The sequence below is a fragment of the Staurois parvus genome, unplaced genomic scaffold (assembly GCF_062004578.1).
Source record: "Staurois parvus isolate SC_StPar_1 unplaced genomic scaffold, SC_StPar_1.0 ptg001344l, whole genome shotgun sequence".
In the NCBI taxonomy this organism is placed as follows: Eukaryota; Metazoa; Chordata; class Amphibia; order Anura; family Ranidae; genus Staurois; species Staurois parvus.
The window spans coordinates 215031-239392 of NW_028319140.1; the positions used below are offsets into that span (position 1 = coordinate 215031).

The 24362-nt window shown below is 47.2% G+C and overlaps 1 protein-coding gene across 1 annotated transcript in view; it reads right to left on the reverse strand.

The window, feature by feature from the left end:
* The window catches only part of PITPNC1 (phosphatidylinositol transfer protein cytoplasmic 1), a 164435-nt gene that overhangs the window by 50339 nt on the left and 89734 nt on the right, over nucleotides 1-24362 (reverse strand). The window contains exons 3-4 of the mRNA XM_089661463.1: nucleotides 5648-5736; nucleotides 5518-5525 (exon numbers count right to left, since the gene is read on the reverse strand). Of these exons, the coding sequence (XP_089517589.1) occupies nucleotides 5518-5525; nucleotides 5648-5736 (97 nt within the window). The remainder of the gene's footprint in view (nucleotides 1-5517; nucleotides 5526-5647; nucleotides 5737-24362) is intronic.

The window sequence follows — 24362 nt, forward strand, 5'->3', positions numbered from 1 at the left end:
ACCCCCAATGTAAGGGACATTCCCCCCACTGACCCCCCCCCAATGTAAGGGACATTCTTCCCACTGACCCCCAATGTAAGGGACATTCTTCCCACTGACCTCCAATGTAAGGGACATTCTTCCCACTGACCACCAATGTAAGGGACATTCTTCCCACTGACCCCCAATGTAAGGGACATTCTTCCCACTGATCACCAATGTAAGGGACATTCTTCCCACTGACCACCAATGTAAGGGGCATTCTTCCCACTGACCCCCAATGTAAGGGGCATTCTTCCCACTGACCCCCAATGTAAGGGACATTCTTCCCACTGACCCCCAATGTAAGGGACATTCTTCCCACTGACCACCAATGTAAGGGACATTCTTCCCACTGACCCCCAATGTGAGGGACATTCTTCCCACTGACCACCAATGTGAGGGACATTCCTCCCACTGACCCCCAATGTAAGGGACATTCTTCCCACTGACCCCCAATGTAAGGGACATTCTTCCCACTGACCACCAATGTAAGGGACATTCTTCCCACTGACCCCCAATGTAAGGGACATTCTTCCCACTGACCCACAATGTAAGGGACATTCTTCCCACTGACCCCCAATGTAAGGGAAATTCTTCCCACTGATCCCCAATGTAAGGGACATTCTTCCCACTGACCCCCAATGTAAGGGAAATTCTTCTCACTGACCCCCAATGTATGGGACATTCTTCCCACTGATCGCCAATGTAAGGGACATTCTTCCCACTGACCGCCAATGTAAGGGACATTCTTCCCACTGACCCCCAATGTAAGGGACATTCTTCCCACTGACCCCCAATGTAAGGGACATTCTTCCCACTGACCCCCAATGTAAGGGACATTCTTCCCACTGATCACCAATGTAAGGGACATTCTTCCCACTGACCCCCAATGTAAGGTACATTCTTCCCACTGACCTCCAATGTAAGGGACATTCTTCCCACTGACCCCCAATGTAAGGGACATTCTTCCCACTGACCCCCAATGTAAGGTACATTCTTCCCACTGACCTCCAATGTAAGGGACATTCTTCCCACTGACCACCAATGTAAGGAACATTCTTCCCACTGACCACCAATGTAAGGGACATTCTTCCCAATGACCCCCAATGTAAGGGACATTCTTCCCACTGACCACCAATGTAAGGGACATTCTTCCCACTGACCCCCAATGTAAGGGACATTCTTCCCACTGACCCCCCAACGTAAGGGACATTCTTCCCACTGACCCCCAATGTGAGGGACATTCTTCCCACTGACCACCAATGTGAGGGACATTCCTCCCACTGACCCCCAATGTAAGGGACATTCTTCCCACTGACCCCCAATGTAAGGGACATTCTTCCCACTGACCACCAATGTAAGGGACATTCTTCCCACTGACCCCCAATGTAAGGGACATTCTTCCCACTGACCCACAATGTAAGGGACATTCTTCCCACTGACCCCCAATGTAAGGGAAATTCTTCCCACTGATCCCCAATGTAAGGGACATTCTTCCCACTGACCCCCAATGTAAGGGAAATTCTTCTCACTGACCCCCAATGTAAGGGACATTCTTCCCACTGATCGCCAATGTAAGGGACATTCTTCCCACTGACCGCCAATGTAAGGGACATTCTTCCCACTGACCTCCAATGTAAGGGACATTCTTCCCACTGACCTCCAATGTAAGGGACATTCTTCCCACTGACCACCAATGTAAGGGACATTCTTCCCACTGACCACCAATGTAAGGGACATTCTTCCCAATGACCCCCAATGTAAGGGACATTCTTCCCACTGACCACCAATGTAAGGGACATTCTTTCCACTGACCCCCAATGTAAGGGACATTCTTCCCACTGACCCCCCAATGTAAGGGACATTCTTCCCACTGACCCCCAATGTAAGGGACATTCCTCCCACTGACCCCCAATGTTAAGGACATTCTTCCCACTGACCCCCAATGTAAGGGACATTCTTCCCACTGACCTCCCAATGTAAGGGACATTCTTCCCACTGACCACCAATGTAAGGGACATTCTTCCCACTGACCCCCAATGTAAGGGACATTCTTCCCACTGACCCCCAACGTAAGGGACATTCTTCCCACTGACCCACAATGTAAGGGACATTCTTCCCACTGACCCCCAATGTAAGGGACATTCTTCCCACTGACCCCCAATGTAAGGGACATTCTTCCCACTGACCCCCAATGTAAGGGACATTCTTCTCACTGACCCCCAATGTAAGGGACATTCTTCCCACTGACCCCCAATGTAAGGGACATTCTTCCCACTGACCCCCAATGTAAGGGACATTCTTCCCACTGACCCCCAATGTAAGGGACATTCTTCCCACTGACCACCAATGTAAGGGACATTCTTCCCACTGACCCACAATGTAAGGGACATTCTTCCCACTGACCCCCAATGTAAGGGACATTCTTCCCACTGATCCCCAATGTAAGGGACATTCTTCCCACTGACCCCCAATGTAAGGGACATTCTTCTCACTGACCCCCAATGTAAGGGACATTCTTCCCACTGACCCCCAATGTAAGGGACATTCTTCCCACTGACCACCAATGTAAGGGACATTCTTCCCACTGACCCCCAATGTAAGGGACATTCTTCCCACTGACCTCCAATGTAAGGGACATTCTTCCCACTGACCTCCAATGTAAGGGACATTCTTCCCACTGACCCCCAATGTAAGGGACATTCTTCCCACTGACCCCCAATGTAAGGGACATTCTTCCCACTGACCCCCAATGTAAGGGACATTCTTCCCACTGATCCCCAATGTAAGGGACATTCTTCCCACTGACCACCAATGTAAGGGACATTCTTCTCACTGACCCCCAATGTAAGGGACATTCTTCCCACTGACCTCCAATGTAAGGGACATTCTTCCCACTGACCACCAATGTAAGGGACATTCTTCCCACTGACCCCCAATGTAAGGGACATTCTTCCCACTGACCCCCAATGTAAGGGACATTCTTCCTACTGACCACCAATGTAAGGGACATTCTTCCCACTGATCACCAATGTAAGGGACATTCTTTCCACTGACCACCAATGTAAGGGGCATTCTTCCCACTGACCACCAATGTAAGGGACATTATTCCCACTGACCCCCAATGTAAGGGACATTCTTCCCACTGACCCCCAATGTAAGGGACATTCTTCCCACTGATCACCAATGTAAGGGACATTCTTTCCACTGACCACCAATGTAAGGGGCATTCTTCCCACTGACCACCAATGTAAGGGACATTATTCCCACTGACCCCCAATGTAAGGGACATTCTTCCCACTGACCCCCAATGTAAGGGACATTCTTCCCACTGATCCCCAATGTAAGGGACATTCTTCCCACTGACCACCAATGTAAGGGACATTCTTCTCACTGACCCCCAATGTAAGGGACATTCTTCCCACTGACCTCCAATGTAAGGGACATTCTTCCCACTGACCACCAATGTAAGGGACATTCTTCCCACTGACCCCCAATGTAAGGGACATTCTTCCTACTGACCCCCAATGTAAGGGACATTCTTCCCACTGACCTCCAATGTAAGGGACATTCTTCCCACTGACCTCCAATGTAAGGGACATTCTTCCCACTGACCCCCAATGTAAGGGACATTCTTCCCACTGACCCCCAATGTAAGGGACATTCTTCCTACTGACCACCAATGTAAGGGACATTCTTCCCACTGACCACCAATGTAAGGGACATTCTTCCTACTGACCACCAATGTAAGGGACATTCTTCCCACTGATCACCAATGTAAGGGACATTCTTTCCACTGACCACCAATGTAAGGGGCATTCTTCCCACTGACCACCAATGTAAGGGACATTATTCCCACTGACCCCCAATGTAAGGGACATTCTTCCCACTGACCCCCAATGTAAGGGACATTCTTCCCACTGATCACCAATGTAAGGGACATTCTTTCCACTGACCACCAATGTAAGGGGCATTCTTCCCACTGACCACCAATGTAAGGGACATTATTCCCACTGACCCCCAATGTAAGGGACATTCTTCCCACTGACCCCCAATGTAAGGGACATTCTTCCCACTGATCCCCAATGTAAGGGACATTCTTCCCACTGACCACCAATGTAAGGGACATTCTTCTCACTGACCCCCAATGTAAGGGACATTCTTCCCACTGACCTCCAATGTAAGGGACATTCTTCCCACTGACCACCAATGTAAGGGACATTCTTCCCACTGACCCCCAATGTAAGGGACATTCTTCCTACTGACCCCCAATGTAAGGGACATTCTTCCCACTGACCTCCAATGTAAGGGACATTCTTCCCACTGACCTCCAATGTAAGGGACATTCTTCCCACTGACCCCCAATGTAAGGGACATTCTTCCCACTGACCCCCAATGTAAGGGACATTCTTCCTACTGACCACCAATGTAAGGGACATTCTTCCCACTGACCACCAATGTAAGGGACATTTTTCCCACTGACCTCCAATGTAAGGGACATTCTTCCCACTGACCTCCAATGTAAGGGACATTCTTCCCACTGACCACCAATGTAAGGGCCATTCTTCCCACTGACCCCCAATGTAAGGGCCATTCTTCCCACTGACCCCCAATTTTAAGGGCCATTCTTCCCACTGATCCCCAATGTAAGGGACATTCTTCCCACTGACCCCCAATGTAAGGGACATTCTTCCCACTGACCCCCAATGTAAGGGACATTCTTCCCACTGACCCCCAATGTAAGGGACATTCTTCCCACTGACCCCCAATGTAAGGGACATTCTTCCTACTGACCCCCAATGTAAGGGACATTCTTCCCACTGACCACCAATGTAAGGGACATTCTTCCCACTGACCCCCAATGTAAGGGACATTCTTCCCACTGACCAATGTAAGGGACATTCTTCCCACTGACCGCCAATGTAAAGGACATTCTTCCCACTGACCAATGTAAGGGACATTCTTCCCACTGACCACCAATGTAAGGGACATTCTTCCCACTGACCCCCAATGTAAAGGACATTCTTCCCACTGACCAATGTAAGGGACATTCTTCCCACTGACCCCCAATGTAAGGGACATTCTTCCCACTGACCTCCAATGTAAGGGACATTCTTCCCACTGACCCCCAATGTAAGGGACATTCTTCCCACTGATCACCAATGTAAGGGACATTCTTCCCACTGACCCCCAATGTCAGGGACATTCTTCCCACTGACCACCAGGGGGATGTGCTGTTGACCACTGCTTTTAAAGGGACATTACAGTTTTCTCTGCCTGTTTTTCCTTTCATCACACCTATATCCACAAGCTGTAGATATAATCATTTTTATGGGATCTGAAAATAATTTCAAAGGTTTATCCATTGCAATAGGCTGAGAAGAAAGGCTGCTATGGGGTAACCCAGACACCCTAATACACAATGGCAGCCCTCAATGTAGACATCCGAAGGGGGAAGGGGGGTGGTAATGAAGGGTAGAATAGAGGAGGGCTTACCGTATACTCTGCACCCAGATCCCATCAGAGGCACAACATGGAAAAGAGAGAACAAGGAAATAATAAGGATACTGACAAGAAGTGAACAATATTCTGTCCAATGCACAGAGAAGATGGATGTACTCCTCACCTGTGATTGTGTACGGGTAATAGTTCCACGCCTTCTCTGTCACGTAGAAGATCTTCGGTACCACGGCACGTGCCCAGCTCGGGAGCTTACTGAAAATATACACATTGCATTGATTTTATACATTCTTTAATAACAGCCTACACAAACCATCAAATGCAGTGGATGTACTATAACATGTCTCACTCTGATTCCCTCCCCCAGTGATCAGACTGTACACTGTAACTTTGTAGAAGGGGAGGAGTCATTTCCTCAGTCTCCCCTCTCCCAGTGATCAGACTGTACATTGTAACTTTGTAGAAGGGGAGGAGTCATTTCCTCAGTCTCCCCTCCCCCAGTGATCAGACTGTACACTGTAACTTTGTAGAAGGGGAGGAGTCATTTCCTCAGTCTCCCCTCCCCCAGTGATCAGACTGTACACTGTAACTTTGTAGAAGGGGAGGAGTCATTTCCTCAGTCTCCCCTCCCCCAGTGATCAGACTGTACACTGTAACTTTGTAGAAGGGGAGGAGTCATTTCCTCAGTCTCCCCACCCCCAGTGATCAGACTGTACACTGTAACTTTGTAGGAGGAGGAGTCATTTCCTCAGTCTCCCCTCCCCCAGTGATCAGACTGTACACTGTAACTTTGTAGAAGGAGGAGCAGTCATTTCCTCAGTCTCCCCTCCCCCAGTGATCAGACTGTACACTGTAACTTTGTAGAAGGAGGAGCAGTCATTTCCTCAGTCTCCCCTCCCCCTGTGAACAGACTGTACACTGTAACTTTGTAGGAGGAGGAGTCATTTCCTCAGTCTCCCCTCCTCCAGTGATCAGACTGTACACTGTAACTTTGTAGAAGGGGAGGAGTCATTTCCTCAGTCTCCCCTCCCCCAGTGATCAGACTGTACACTGTAACTTTGTAGGAGGAGGAGTCATTTCCTCAGTCTCCCCTCCTCCAGTGATCAGACTGTACACTGTAACTTTGTAGAAGGAGGAGCAGTCATTTCCTCAGTCTCCCCTCCCCCTGTGAACAGACTGTACATTGTAACTTTGTAGAAGGAGGAGGAGTCATTTCCTCAGTCTCCCCTCCCCCAGTGATCAGACTGTACACTGTAACTTTGTAGAAGGGGAGGAGTCATTTCCTCAGTCTCCCCTCCCCCAATGATCAGACTGTACACTGTAACATGGTAGGAGGAGGAGGCGTTTCCTCAGTCTCCTCCCCCAGTGATCAGACTGTACATTGTAACTTTGTAGAAGGAGGAGGAGGCATTTGCTCAGTCTCCCCTCCCCCAGTGATCAGACTGTACATTGTAACTTTGTAGAAGGAGGAGGAAGCATTTCCTCAGTCTCCCCTCCCCCAGTGCTCAGACTGTACATTCAAGTTTGTAGAAGGAGGAGGAGGCATTCTCTCAGTCTCTCCTCCCCTAGTGATCAGACTGTACATTGTAACTTTGTAGAAGGGGGAGGAATCATTTCTTCAGTCTCCCCTCCCCCAGTGACCAGTACATTGTAACTTTGTATCAAGACATAAGGTGAGAGGCTGCAGCAGGGGGCTGATCTGTGTCAGACACTTGTGAACACTGCCAAGAAATTAGATTTGTATCCTGGATCTTGGCTGAAGATGGCTCCGCCCTTCTGGAGAGAAAAGCAGATGAAAGCATTGTCATGGGGAATACCGTGATACTGTGATAATTAATACAGGCAAGTGCTACACCAACACAATACTTAATACAAGAGTATATCTGCTGATCAGTCAGCTTTAATGCTATAAACATATCTCTTGGACTTGCACCGGCAGCCACATATCATACTTATAACACATGTAGAGATGTGCTGGTTGCTTTAAATCTTAAACAGCAGTTGCAAAGCATTTTTTTTTCTTTTCCCTCTTTGTGAGTGACAAACAGGAAAAGCAGGACTGTGCTCTGATTGGTTGTTGCTACAGCTGAGAAGGATCCACCCATAGCAGCACTGTTGCAGCTGAACTTATGATTGGCTGTGGAGGAAAGGAGAGAGGAAAAAGGAAGAAGAAGCACAAGTGGGGAAGGAGACATTTTGAGGGGACCGCATGGAGCAAGGGCTCCTGTCACAGAGTCTCACTCTCTGTGCTGCTACAGCCCATGGGCTGGGCTGGGAGTGTGTAGCAGAGGAATTGTTGCAGGAGGACAGTGTGCAAACCAAGGATTGTCCTGCCTGACGCTCAGGATTACAGCCACTCAAGTGCATGTGTCTCTCAAAGTCTGGAGCTGCTGAAAGAGAGAGGATTTCTACTGCTGTCTAAGGCTATCTAGAGGACAATCCAGAAACAGTGAGTACTCTGTGATGAGAGGGGATTTTGATATTGCTGCATTTGCTGCTTATCTCTGGAGAATGGTCATGAGAAAGCCTGCTCTCTAATTCTCAGAGTGACACAGATCTTGGAAAGCCCAAGCTGCTCAGAATTAGCTATTCTTGCTGCTGATTGATGAGAGAACTCTGTCTCTGTATATTACTGGTTTGTCTCCTCAAGACTTGTGCTGTGGCTGAAGAGTGTGTTTAGTTCCAAGTCCCCCCAGAAGTTTGCTGCTCTGAATATACTGAGCAAGTGTCAGTACATCAGGATTCCCCTGGATGGGGAAGATTTGTTGAAGTGTTTCCTATGTAATGTTCACTGGAAGATTCTGCTTAAAGGAGACTGTGCTATCCTGCTACCCCTGGACTACAAATACCCTCCCCTGCAGAGAGTGAGCGCTCTTCCATTGATTAAAGGGCCCCAACGTTGAGAGACTGTAAGTTTCATCCCACTGGCCAGTGGTTAGGTAGGACATTTCTGCTCTAGATAGCACTGCTATAGCAAATGTCAGTGAGCTGCTAAACCTCATTAACAGTCATTGTTTCATGTGTCAATGTCACTCTCATATGTCACCCTAGTCGGCGTGATACTAGTCAGTGTGATACTAGTCAGTGTGATACTAGTCAGTGGGATACTAGTCAGCGTGATACTAGTCAGCGTGATACCAGTCAGTGTGATACTAGTCAGTGGGATACTAGTCAGCGTGATACTAGTCAGCGTGATACCAGTCCGTGTGATACTAGTCAGTGGGATACTAGTCAGCGTGATACTAGTCAGTGTGATACCAGTCCGTGTGATACCAGTCAGTGTGATACTAGTCAGCGTGATACTAGTCAGCGTGATACTAGTCAGTGTGATACTAGTCAGCGTGATACTAGTCAGCGTGATACTAGTCAGCGTGATACCAGTCCGTGTGATACCAGTGTGATACTAGTCAGTGTGATACCAGTCAGCGTGATACCAGTCAGTGTGATACCAGTCAGTGTGATACCAGTCAGTGTGATACTAGTCAGCGTGATACTAGTCAGCGTGATACCAGTCAGCGTGATACTAGTCAGTGTGATACTAGTCCGTGTGATACTAGTCAGCGTGATACTAGTCAGCGTGATACTAGTCAGCGTGATACCAGTCAGTGTGATACCAGTCAGCGTGATACCAGTCAGTGTGATACCAGTCAGTGTGATACCAGTCAGTGTGATACTAGTCAGCGTGATACTAGTCAGCGTGATACTAGTCAGCGTGATACCAGTCAGCGTGATACTAGTCAGTGTGATACTAGTCCGTGTGATACTAGTCAGCGTGATACTAGTCAGCGTGATACTAGTCAGCGTGATACCAGTCAGTGTGATACTAGTCCGTGTGATACTAGTCAGCGTGATACTAGTCAGCGTGATACTAGTCAGCGTGATACCAGTCAGTGTGATACTAGTCAGTGTGATACTAGTCCGTGTGATACTAGTCAGTTTTTGGAGTCTTTGGCGAATGAAGAGTGATTTCTTACTAACTGTGTTATGGAAAGTGGTATCTGTGTTTTGTGTACATTACAAGGACTGTGGAAGGGTTGTATGTTGCCGTACACAAGGGCTGTGGAAGGGTTGTATGTTGCCGTACACAAGGACTGTGGAAGGGTTGTATGTTGCCGTACACAAGGACTGTGGAAGGGTTGTATGTTGCCGTACACAAGGACAGTGGAAGGGTTGTATGTTGCCGTATACAAGGACTGTGGAAGGGTTGTATGTTGCCGTACACAAGGACTGTGGAAGGGTTGTATGTTGCCGTACACAAGGGCTGTGGAAGGGTTGTATGTTGCCGTACACAAGGGCTGTGGAAGGGTTGTATGTTGCCGTACACAAGGACTGTGGAAGGGTTGTATGTTGCTGTACACAAGGACTGTGGAAGGGTTGTATGTTGCCGTATACAAGGACTGTGGAGGGGTTGTATGTTGCCGTACACAAGGACTGTGGAAGGGTTGTATGTTGCTGTACACAAGGACTGTGGAAGGGTTGTATGTTGCCGTATACAAGGACTGTGGAAGGGTTGTATGTTGCCGTACACAAGGATGAAAGGCGGTTCAGCCACCCGAGAGACTCGCCGTATGTAGTCCAGTGAGCACTGAAGTGCTGCTCTCCTCCATCTCTGGGATATTTTTAGTATTTAGCAGGTAAACGCTCTTATATAATCAGCGAGGCGAGGAGCAGATGGCATGAGGACTGGGCGCCACTTACCGTGTACAACCTGCCGTCTCTGCACAACACGCTGAAGAGTAACAGAGAAGAGAGGCATTCAATGTTCATATGTGCAAGTCAGGATCTGAGAGGAGACTTTATCCATCTTGTATGTTCACATCCCCATCAGTCCCTACATATTCCTTCTGCTGGAAAATATTCCACCATGTATGCAGGCACTTCATCTGTAGGATTCCCCGCAGTAGTCTCTGCCCCTCCCACAATGGGGAGATTCCCCCCAGTAGTCTGTGTCTCTGCCCCTCCCACAATGAGGAGATTTCCTGCAGTAGTTTGTGTCTCAGCCCCTCCCACAATGGGGAGATTTCCTGCAGTAGTTTGTGTCTCTGCCCCTCCCACAATGGGGAGATTTCCCTGCAGTAGTTTGTGTCTCTGCCCTTCCCACAATGGGGAGATTTCCTGCAGTAGTTGGTGTCTCTGCCCCTCCCACAATGGGGAGATTTCCCTGCAGTAGTTTGTGTCTCTGCCCCTCCCACAATGGGGATATTTCCTGCAGTAGTTTGTGTCTCTGCCCCTCCCACAATGGGGATATTTCCTGCAGTAGTTTGTGTCTCTGCCCCTCCCACAATGGGGAGATTTCCTGCAGTAGTTGGTGTCTCTGCCCCTCCCACAATGAGGAGATTTCCTGCAGTAGTTGGTGTCTCTGCCCCTCCCACAATGAGGAGATTTCCTGCAGTAGTTTGTGTCTCTGCCCCTCCCACAATGGGGAGATTTCCTGCAGTAGTTTGTGTCTCTGCCCCTCCCACAATGAGGAGATTTCCTGCAGTAGTCTGTGTCTCTGCCCCTCCCACAATGGGAGATTCCCCCCAGTAGCCTGTGTCTCTGCCCCTCCCACTGTATCCTGCGGGTGGAGTTGTCCTTTAAGCTGCAATCAGGATGTTTGTATGGTGATTGGTTACAATGCACAGCACTTGGTGCGCCTCCATTACACATATAGCAGGCAGATGATACTTGCAGCTATTGCTGTGTCTCCTAGGAGTGGCCGCAGTCCCTGGGGGGGTACATGACATTGATGTCCCTACACTGACCCCAGCCCCCCTTGTGAAGGATGGCAGCACGCTGTTCAGCAGACATGGCCTAGGCTCCCTGTGGCCCCCGCTGTGCAGACGCGATGTTTGAACAGTTTCTAAGCCGGAGCAGAAATGAATGAAGCCGAGATAAAATGTGACAAATTGAGGCTCCAGGGCAGGTCTGTCACCGATGAGATGTCACTGTGTGTGTATGGAGGGATCCCGACACAAGACGTGTATATATATATATACAGTACATCCAGGTCCCAACCACAGGACACACCCACCACCCCTATCAATGTACACGCAGCAGGCGGTGCCGGGAACTCTGGGTAATGACCGCGCTAATTACACCACACAATTATTTTAAAGGTTTTTTTTTTTTGCTTAAGAAAGTCATTAGGAGAGATTTATACTACTCCATGGAGACTCCACGTCTAATCGCCACGGAAACAAAGATCTTCCCTGTCCAAACGGTCTACAACACCCCAAAACCTGCCTCACATGGACAATACCCTCATTAAAGGGGACCTGTCAATGACATAACAAGTCTTCATGAATACATCCTGACACGTCACAAAGTGTACACAGAGCATCAATGTTCACCAAAGCTCCACCTCTCATCATTAACAAGACATCCATGAGCTCCAGGTAGTGACTCTGCCTAGGCTAAGATGATGTCAGCAGTCTACTGCAGGCAGCAGGAAGCATTTCCTCAGTCTCCCCTCCCCCAGTGATCAGACTGTACATTGTAACTTTGCCTAGGCTGGGATGATGTCATCAGTCTGCTGCAGGCTGGTGGAGGCATTTGCTCAGTCTCCTTTCCCCTGTACATTGTGACTTTGTAACAAGGTAAGAGGCTGATCTATGTCAGACTCCATAGCACACTACAGAAAGGTATTCAATATACAGGACGGTTCAATTAACCCTTTCATGACCAGAGGGTATTGATGCCTAGAGGCCCAGACCCAATTCAGCAGCTTCAGTCTTATGTATTGTCAACCTATCAATCACCCTACACCTAATAAAATAAATAAATAAAAAGATCTCTCTCCCCCTCCTTCTCTCTCAAACCCCCTCTCTTGCTCTCTCTCACACTTCCCCCCTCTCCCTCTCTCACACTCCCCCCTCTCTCTCACACACTCCCCCCTCTTGCTCTCTCTCACTCCCCTCCTCTCTCGCTCTCTCCCCCCCTCTCTCACACTCTCCCCTCTCTCTCGCTCTCTCTATCCCCCCTCTTGCTCTCTCGCACTCCTACCTCTCTCTCACCCCCGTCTCTCTCTCTCACTCCCCTCTCTTCCTCTCTCTCACTCCCCCCTCTCTCTCTCCCCTCTCTTGCTCTCTCTTGCTCCCCCCCTTGCTCTCTCTCGCTCCCCCCTCTCTCTCACTCCCCTGTCTTGCTCTCTCTTGCTCCCCCCTCTCTTTCTCACACACTCCCCCGCTCTCTCTCTCTCAATCCCCCCCTCTCTCTCCCCCTTTCTCTCTCACCCCCCTCTCTCTCCCTCTTTCTCACACCCCCCCCCCCCGCTCTCTCTCTCACCCCCCTCTCTCTCTCTCACACTCCCCCACTCTCTCTCACACCCTCTCTTCTGCCTCCCTCTCTCTCACCCTCTCAATCCCCCCTCCTCTCTCTTTATCACTCCCCCTCTCTCTCTATCACATCCCCCTCTCTCTCCCCCCACTCTCTCTCACACCCTTTCTTCTGCCTCCCTCTCTCTCTCGCCCTCTCAATCCCCCCTCCTCTCTCTTTATCACTCCCCCCCTCTCTCTATCCCCCCCTCTCTCTCCCCCCCTCTCTCTCTCTATCACTCCCCCCCCCCCTCCTCTCTCTATCACATCCCCCTCTCTCTCCCTCCTTTATATTGTGGAACTTATGTTGATGGTTATATATTTAATTATATAAATAGGTTTACTTTTTGTTAGTTTTGTAAATAATTATTTTGTATAATGATTTGTGAGATTGTATGAGAATGTTGTATTGTGGAGGCTTAGAAGTGATTGTCTGGTGCAGTTTGTAGGGGACACACCTGTGCAGCCACACCCTGTCTTTTGTATATAGAATGGTTCAATGGTGATAGAACTGCAGCTTGATGAAGAGCGATGCTTTGCCTGACACTGCGCAGTCGTGCTACTTTTGTATGAAGATGAATTTTTGAAGTAAAACAAACTTTATCGTAAGACTTGGAGATCCTGTTCTCATTTCCTTGTACTTGTATATATTTAAATATATATTTTTGTCAACCTACATAGATTGCTCTGATTGGTTCCCAACTGTCAGCGACAGCCGGGATTGAGAGCCATCACCTGCGCCAAATGTTTGCTGCTTGCTTTTACATTGTTTATAAACGCAACCCCGAAAACCGAATCTGGGTACATAACGAATGCAGGCAGGAAGGGGTTAAACTGATGGGAAAACAATCTGCAAAATGGATCCTTCCAGGAACAAATCAATGGTTACACGGCAATCAGGACAAATACAATGATTTTGGTTCAATTAATGAAAATCATTCTCCTGCCGTAATCGAGGCGGTCCGGCTGCCATCAGTGCGGCGATCTCTCTACCATACATAATTCATAAGACGCCAGCCACAGATTATTTCAAATGTTCTTCCAGCTGGCTAACCTTGTGACCTGACATTTCCACAGTTCAAATATCAGGAAAGATCAATACAGGACGCTGATCTCCCTGAAGACGCACCGTTTCATGTGTGAGGATAAAGGAAGAGGAGCCCACCTCCCGCCAGGGACTCCGTTATAGGGAACCGTGGACATGTGAAAGTCGGTGTCACTCTTTCCTGCTCCCTGCCTATAACACCAGTACAGGTATCCAGCTGCCAGCGGTCCTTCCATTCTTCAGAGTCGCTGAGTTCTCGGGTCTGTATACCCGCTGTGTCCATTTTGAGGGGTTCCCACCATCCCTGTGCTGAGTTCCCGGGTCTGTACCCCTGCTGTGCCCATTATGAGGGGTTCCCACCATCCCTGTGCCCATTATGAGGGGTTCCCACCATCCCTGTGCCCATTATGAGGGGTTCCCACCATCCCTGTGCCCATTATGAGTGGTTCCCACCATCCCTGTGCCCATTATGAGGGGTTCCCACCATCCTTGGACATGTATGTATTATATATTACAGAGAATATAACAGGAGGAGCTGATACACATAAACGTGGGCGGGACTTGAGTTGGTATTTATGGCGGGGGCTCTGTGCTGGAATGATATATACTAATAATGAGATATACGTTCCTATCATGATTCAGACACTTGTAGATTAGTATATAGCCGGCACATTATTTCTATGATCGGTAATCGATATGTATCTGTGCTGTGCGGTGTGATTTGTGATCTCCGGGTGGCACCTCGTTTGGTAATGAACAATCTGTGGGTGTGGCGAGAGTTCAGATACATTACAGTCACCAGCAGGGGTGGACTGACCATTTGGAAACTCGGGCACTGCCCGAGGGCCCGGGGTCAGTAGGGGGCCCCATGAGATGCCCCTGGTACCTTTTTCATAGGCTTTTTTGAGTTTGGGCAAGGACACAGGGGCCCCATGATCCCCTATTGCCCGGCGGCCCCATGAGTTGTCAGTCCGCCCCTGATCACCAGTAAGATCATCTTCCCAATGTTTTGTTCGTTTTGGATGGAGTGGGGATCTGTTAGGATTTTTCTTACATGTGTCCCCTTTAGGGTGATTGCTCTTCACTTCCTGTATTTAGAGACAGGAAATGAGAGGAGATCAGCGGTTCCTTGCACTGCTGCCATGCTACTGACAGGGTCACTTTTAGGCCTCGGGTCCCCAGTCCGCCGACTCTAAAGTGTTAAGAGTCTCCGCTGTATGCAGGAATAGAAGCTGACACTGCGATGTTACAACAAAATAAATCATCGCTCTGATTCTGCAACAACCGTCCCCTGAGGAGAGCTCACAGCCGCAAGATTTATGAGCTGTGCTCATAGGACGCAGAGCGTGCCTCTTTATACTGGATTATATGTCATGGATGTAGAAGGGATGCAGAATGCGGCGATTCTCAGGTGTCCTGTGTCAGGCAGTATCCAACCCCAGAGGATCACGGGACGAAACACACAGGGGGCAGCCATGACAGGTCAGGAGAAAGGTCATGTGACTGTACAGTACATCACCTTCTCACCTTCCAGTAGTTAATGTCCATGCGGCCAATTACCAGGTCCAAGCACTGTCCCATGGGGGTACTGTAAGCTCTAAAAATGGCCATCCGAAAACCCTCCTAACCCCGCCCACTTCCTGTCCCAGTGACATTTTCAGGAAGTGAGGGGGAGCTACCCCCCACCATCCAAAACTGGCTAGGTATAACCTTTAACACTGACTGTGACCTTTAACCCCAACCTTTGGCCCTATTCACAATCTGAACCCAATCCTTAGCACTATGTTAACCCCCTGAAATCCATCTCACCTTCTCCTTGCTGAACATATGGGGCCATCCTGCTCTGAGATCGGCACTGAAAGCTTCCAAAACTGGCTCAGCAGGCCTTAAAGGCAGCACCCCCCCCCCACCCTAGAATCCGGTCACGGCCCTGGCTGTGCCAGGCGTCGGCCATCTTGGCCAGTTCACTTTAACACTCACGCTCCAGACTATTCTTCACTCTGAAACTGAACATTACTGTTGCATAATTGCTCACTTAAATACTTGGTCAGCTTTTAATAAGAGCGGAGCACATGACCCCCCCCCCCAACCACCAAAGATGTCACTTTCCACCTTAATGGGCTCCATTGATTTTTCCTCTCCTGGATTTGTGAAGACGCTTTTAAAGTGCCATTGAATGAAAAAGTCAGATTTTCCGAAGTGCAGTCAGGGCGAGGAATGCATTAGCACGCAAGGTGGTATATTGGCGGGGGGACCTCTGGGGTGCAGCCAATCATGTGTCATAAATCAAGGAAAGTTTCCATTACGATGGCGATTTCAGACCATTTTGTGCTGAACGTTCCCCGAAGACGGAGGAGATGGAGGATATTTATGGCTTACAACAGCTACTTATGAAGAACCACAAGACCCAGCACAGATTTCACATGGGGGGGAACCAGTCCCAGCCACGACTATCCCCTGAGAATAACATTTCTGGACCATAAGGGCAACCCACTCTAAATTTTTTCCTAAAACCCCCGTTACCCCCTGCAAGACATCTTATCAGTCATGACTATCCTGCATGATGACGAAGCAGCTAGCCCAACATGGCTGCCTCCTCTGTATTCTTTAATGGAATCCCTGTTATCTCACAAAAAATAGATCTGGTCAATCACATGACTATCATGCATGAGGGTGAAGCAGCTGACCCAACATGGCTGCCCCCTCTGTGTTTATTCCTATAATCCCCCGTTACCCCCAGAAAAATAGATCTGGTTAGTCACATGACTATCCTGTATGACGATGAAGCAACTGACCCAACATGGCTGCCCCCTCTATATTCAATCCTATAATCCACCGTTACCCCCAGAAAGATAGATCTGGTTGGTCACATGACTATCCTGCATGAGGGTGAAGCAGCTGACCCAACATGGCTGCCCCCTCTGTGTTTATTCCTATAATCCACCGTTACCCCCAGAAAAATAGATCTGGTTAGTCACATGACTATCCTGTATGACGATGAAGCAACTGACCCAACATGGCTGCCCCCTCTGTATTCATTCCTATAATCCACCGTTACCCCCAGAAAGACAGATCTGGTTGGTCACATGACTATCCTGCATGAGGGTGAACCAGCTGACCCAACATGGCTGCCCCCTCTGTGTTTATTCCTATAATCCCCGGCTACCCCCAGAAAGATAGATCTGGTTGGTCACATGACTATCCTGTATGAGGGTGAAGCAGCTGACCCAACATGGCTGCCCCCTCTGTGTTTATTCCTATAATCCCCGGCTACCCCCAGAAAGATAGATCTGGTTGGTCACATGACTATCCTGTATGAGGGTGAAGCAGCTGACCCAACATGGCTGCCCCCTCTGTATTCATTCCTATAATCCACCGTTACCCCCAGAAAGATAGATCTGGTTGGTTACAAGACTATCCAACATGAGGCTGAAGCAGCTGACCCAACATGGCTGCCCCTCTCTGTGTTCATTCCTATAATCCCGTTACCAACTTAAAGGTATCACTGGTCAATCACATAGCTACCCTGCAAAAAGATGAAGCAGCTGACCCAACATGGTTGTCCCCTCTATATTCCTTCCCACAATGCACAGCGATTCACACCTGTACCCACCTGGGAGAATACACATGTATGGCACAGGGGGGAGAAGTATGTGAGGACACAGATTCTGGCAAAGGAAGAAGCAGCATATGAGCTCCATGTAACGTCTGGGTTTATAAACAACAAGGAGGAAGTTTGGAGAAAGCGGCAGATGGAGATCTGATCGCAGCTCCAAAATACTGAACATCAACATGACAGAGGGAGGAATCAGCTACAGAACACGGATACAACATGGGTTATGCACAGAATAATACTGTCACTCTCAGCTCTGTGGTGGCCAGAAGATACTTGGAAGATTGTTTCCTCTTCTGTACAGTGTTCCACGTACAGAAGGTGATACAAATACATAGGGTGATACAAATAATAGGGTGATACACAGAATGATACTTAAGATACATAGGATGATACATCTGATAGGAGGATACATTACACGGCATGATACATCTGATAGGAGGATACATCACACGGCATGATACATCTGATAGGAGGATACATCACACAGGATGATACATCTGATAGGAGGATACATCACATAGGATGATACATCTGATAGGAGGATACATCACACGGGATGATACATCTGATAGGAGGATACATAACACAGGATGATACATCTGATAGGAGGATACATCACATAGGATGATACATCTGATAGGAGGATACATCACACGGGATGATACATCTGATAGGAGGATACATCACACGGGATGATACATCTGATAGGAGGATACATCACAGAGGATGATACATCTGATAGGAGGATACATCACACGGCATGATACATCTGATAGGAGGATACATCACACGGGATGATACATCTGATAGGAGGATACATCACACGGGATGATACATCTGATAGGAGGATACATAACACAGGATGATACATCTGATAGGAGGATACATCACATAGGAGGATACATCTGATAGGAGGATACATTACACGGCATGATACATCTGATAGGAGGATACATCACACGGCATGATACATCTGATAGGAGGATACATCACACAGGATGATACATCTGATAGGAGGATACATCACATAGGATGATACATCTGATAGGAGGATACATCACACGGGATGATACATCTGATAGGAGGATACATAACACAGGATGATACATCTGATAGGAGGATACATCACATAGGATGATACATCTGATAGGAGGATACATCACACGGGATGATACATCTGATAGGAGGATACATCACACGGGATGATACATCTGATAGGAGGATACATCACAGAGGATGATACATCTGATAGGAGGATACATCACACGGCATGATACATCTGATAGGAGGATACATCACACGGGATGATACATCTGATAGGAGGATACATCACACGGGATGATACATCTGATAGGAGGATACATAACACAGGATGATACATCTGATAGGAGGATACATCACACAGGATGATACATCTGATAGGAGGATACATCACATAGGAGGATACATCTGATAGGAGGATACATCACATAGGAGGATACATCTGATAGGAGGATACATCACATAGGAGGATACATCACATAGGATGATACATCTGATAGGAGGATACATCACATAGGAGGATACATCTGATAGGAGGATACATCACACGGGATGATACATCTGATAGGAGGATACATCACACGGGATGATACATCTGATAGGAGGATACATCACACGGGATGATACATCTGATAGGAGGATACATAACACAGGATGATACATCTGATAGGAGGATACATAACACAGGATGATACATCTGATAGGAGGATACATAACACAGGATGATACATCTGACAGGAGGATACATCTGACAGGAGGATACATCACATAGGAGGATACATCACATAGGAGGATACATCACATAGGATGATACATCTGATAGGAGGATACATCACATAGGATGATACATCTGATAGGAGGATACATCACATAGGATGATACATCTGATAGGAGGATACATCACACGGGATGATACATCTGATAGGAGGATACATCACACGGGATGATACATCTGATAGGAGGATACATCACACGGCATGATACATCTGATAGGAGGATACATCACACGGGATGATACATCTGATAGGAGGATACATCACACGGGATGATACATCTGATAGGAGGATACATAACACAGGATGATACATCTGATAGGAGGATACATAACACAGGATGATACATCTGACAGGAGGATACATCACACAGGATGATACATCTGATAGGAGGATACATCACACAGGATGATACATCTGATAGGAGGATACATCACACAGGATGATACATCTGACAGGAGGATACATCACATAGGAGGATACATCACATAGGAGGATACATCACATAGGATGATACATCTGATAGGAGGATACATCACATGGGATGATACATCTGATAGGAGGATACATCACACGGGATGATACATCTGATAGGAGGATACATCACACAGGATGATACATCTGATAGGAGGATACATCACACGGCATGATACATCTGATAGGAGGATACATCACACGGGATGATACATCTGATAGGAGGATACATCACACGGGATGATACATCTGATAGGAGGATACATAACACAGGATGATACATCTGATAGGAGGATACATCACACAGGATGATACATCTGATAGGAGGATACATCACATAGGAGGATACATCTGATAGGAGGATACATCACATAGGAGGATACATCTGATAGGAGGATACATCACATAGGAGGATACATCACATAGGATGATACATCTGATAGGAGGATACATCACATAGGAGGATACATCTGATAGGAGGATACATCACACGGGATGATACATCTGATAGGAGGATACATCACACGGGATGATACATCTGATAGGAGGATACATCACACGGGATGATACATCTGATAGGAGGATACATAACACAGGATGATACATCTGATAGGAGGATACATAACACAGGATGATACATCTGATAGGAGGATACATAACACAGGATGATACATCTGACAGGAGGATACATCACATAGGAGGATACATCTGATAGGAGGATACATCACACGGGATGATACATCTGATAGGAGGATACATCACACGGGATGATACATCTGATAGGAGGATACATCACAGAGGATGATACATCTGATAGGAGGATACATCACACGGCATGATACATCTGATAGGAGGATACATCACACGGGATGATACATCTGATAGGAGGATACATCACACGGCATGATACATCTGATAGGAGGATACATCACACGGGATGATACATCTGATAGGAGGATACATCACAGAGGATGATACATCTGATAGGAGGATACATCACACGGCATGATACATCTGATAGGAGGATACATCACACGGGATGATACATCTGATAGGAGGATACATAACACAGGATGATACATCTGATAGGAGGATACATAACACAGGATGATACATCTGACAGGAGGATACATCACACAGGATGATACATCTGATAGGAGGATACATCACATAGGAGGATACATCACATAGGAGGATACATCACATAGGAGGATACATCTGACAGGAGGATACATCACATAGGAGGATACATCACATAGGATGATACATCTGATAGGAGGATACATCACATAGGATGATACATCTGATAGGAGGATACATCACATAGGAGGATACATCACATAGGAGGATACATCACATAGGAGGATACATCACATAGGATGATACATCTGATAGGAGGATACATCACATAGGATGATACATCTGATAGGAGGATACATCACACGGGATGATACATCTGATAGGAGGATACATCACACGGGATGATACATCTGATAGGAGGATACATCACACGGGATGATACATCTGATAGGAGGATACATCACACGGGATGATACATCTGATAGGAGGATATATCACACGGGATGATACATCTGATAGGAGGATACATCACACGGGATGATACATCTGATAGGAGGATACATCACACGGGATGATACATCTGATAGGAGGATACATCACACGGGATGATACATCTGATAGGAGGATACATCACACGGGATGATACATCTGATAGGAGGATACATCACACAGGATGATACATCTGATAGGAGGATACATCACACAGGATGATACATCACATAGGAGGATACATCTGACAGGAGGATACATCACACAGGAGGATACATCTGATAGGAGGATACATCACACAGGATGATACATCTGATAGGAGGATACATCACATAGGAGGATACATCACATAGGAGGATACATCTGACAGGAGGATACATCACACAGGAGGATACATCTGATAGGAGGATACATCACACGGGATGATACATCTGATAGGAGGATACATCACACAGGAGGATACATCTGATAGGAGGATACATCACACAGGAGGATACATCTGATAGGAGGATACATCACACAGGATGATACATCTGATAGGAGGATACATACCACAGGATGATACATCTGACAGGAGGATACATCACATAGGAGGATACATCTAATAGGAGGATACATCACATAGAAGGATACATCTGATAGGAGGATACATCACATAGGAGGATACATCTGACAGGAGGATACATCTGATAGGAGGATACATCTGACAGGAGGATACATCACATAGGAGGATACATCTGACAGAAGGATACATCACATAGGAGGATACATATGACAGGAGGATACATCACATAGGAGGATACATCACATAGGAGGATACATCTGACAGGAGGATACATCACATAGGAGGATACATCACATAGGAGGATACATCTGACAGGAGGATACATCACATAGGAGGATACATCACATAGGAGGATACATCACATAGGAGGATACATATGACAGGAGGATACATCACATAGGAGGATACATATGACAGGAGGATACATCACATAGGAGGATACATCTGACAGGAGGATACATCACATAGGAGGATACATCTGACAGGAGGATACATCTGATAGGAGGATACATCTGATAGGAGGATACATCACATAGGAGGATACATCACATAGGAGGATACATCACATAGGAGGATACATCTGACAGGAGGATACATCACATAGGAGGATACATCTGATAGGAGGATATATCACATAGGAGGATACATCTGACAGGAGGATACATCACATAGGAGGATATATCACATAGGAGGATACATCACATAGGAGGATACATCTGATAGGAGGATACATCACATAGGAGGATACATCACATAGGAGGATACATCTGATAGGAGGATATATCACATAGGAGGATACATCACATAGGAGGATACATCTGACAGGAGGATACATCACATAGGAGGATACATCTGACAGGAGGATACATCTGATAGGAGGATACATCTGATAGGAGGATACATCACATAGGAGGATACATCTGATAGGAGGATACATCACATAGGAGGATACATCACATAGGAGGATACATCACATAGGAGGATACATCTGACAGGAGGATACATCACATAGGAGGATACATCTGATAGGAGGATATATCACATAGGAGGATACATCACATAGGAGGATACATCACATAGGAGGATACATCTGACAGGAGGATACATCTGATAGGAGGATATATCACATAGGAGGATACATCACATAGGAGGATACATCACATAGGAGGATACATCACATAGGAGGATACATCTGATAGGAGGATACATCACATAGGAGGATACATCTGATAGGAGGATATATCACATAGGAGGATACTTCACATAGGAGGATACATCTGACAGGAGGATACATCTGACAGGAGGATACATCACATAGGAGGATACATCTGACAGGAGGATACATCTGATAGGAGGATACATCTGATAGGAGGATACATCACATAGGAGGATACATCTGACAGGAGGATACATCTGATAGGAGGATACATCACATAGGAGGATACATCACATAGGAGGATACATCACATAGGAGGATACATCTGACAGGAGGATACATCACATAGGAGGATACATCACATAGGAGGATACATCACATAGGAGGATACATCACACAGGATGATACATCTGATAGGAGGATACATCACATAGGAGGATACATCTGATAGGAGGATACATCTGATAGGAGGATATATCACATAGGAGGATACATCACATAGGAGGATACATCTGACAGGATGCAGCCACTGTTCCGCTGACAATTTCCCTGGCTCATTATTCCAATTGAAGTTGATGGAGACAGCTGCTGCTGACAGGCCCCCATGGCTCATATATGGGACGATCCAGCAGGAGTATGCTGAAATGTGCGCTGTGTATGGCTAGTATAAGAAGCACATGTGTACGGACAGAACAGGGTGCTGGCCAGAAAGAGGCCATTTAAACCTGAACATGAAACGTGAATGAGTGGGGGGTGTTTCCTGCCTTCCATTGGGATTTGTAGACCCACGTGTCGGAGAACCGCCATTGATGGCAATGAAAGGAGAATTACAGATGAATGAACATGGCGTATGAAAACTCCCATAGTGAGTGAAACGCTGCCAGAATTCAGGTAGCATTGCAACCGCAAGAAAAGCAGAGCTTCAACAATGTATTTGTTTCAGGTACACCCCATTTTCAGGCACCAGAGCCAGGATGTATTAATGAGCTCACAGCTAAAGACTGTGTTAGCAGATTTTCCTGACATCGCCCATGAAATTCTTACATCGGGGCATTTGCGCTGTGTCTCGAACACGCTGAGCTGTGAAAATGATATTAATGACCTCGCGCACGTGCCTGACCGCCTGCGGTAGGCGCTGCGAGGGATGAACGGCGATGCAGAAATTGTGGATTCAGCAGATCTGACCCTGGAAGAGTATGGGGAGAGACACGATGTCCCTTGAGGAGCCTGTCAGGGCCGGGGAGTGTGACAAGCCTCCTCTCTTAATCTATTGTGCCCTTGAACTTGGTGCTGAGTCCCCACAATGTGCCAACCTCCGGGGTCACCGCCAACGTCAGCCTGCCTTCC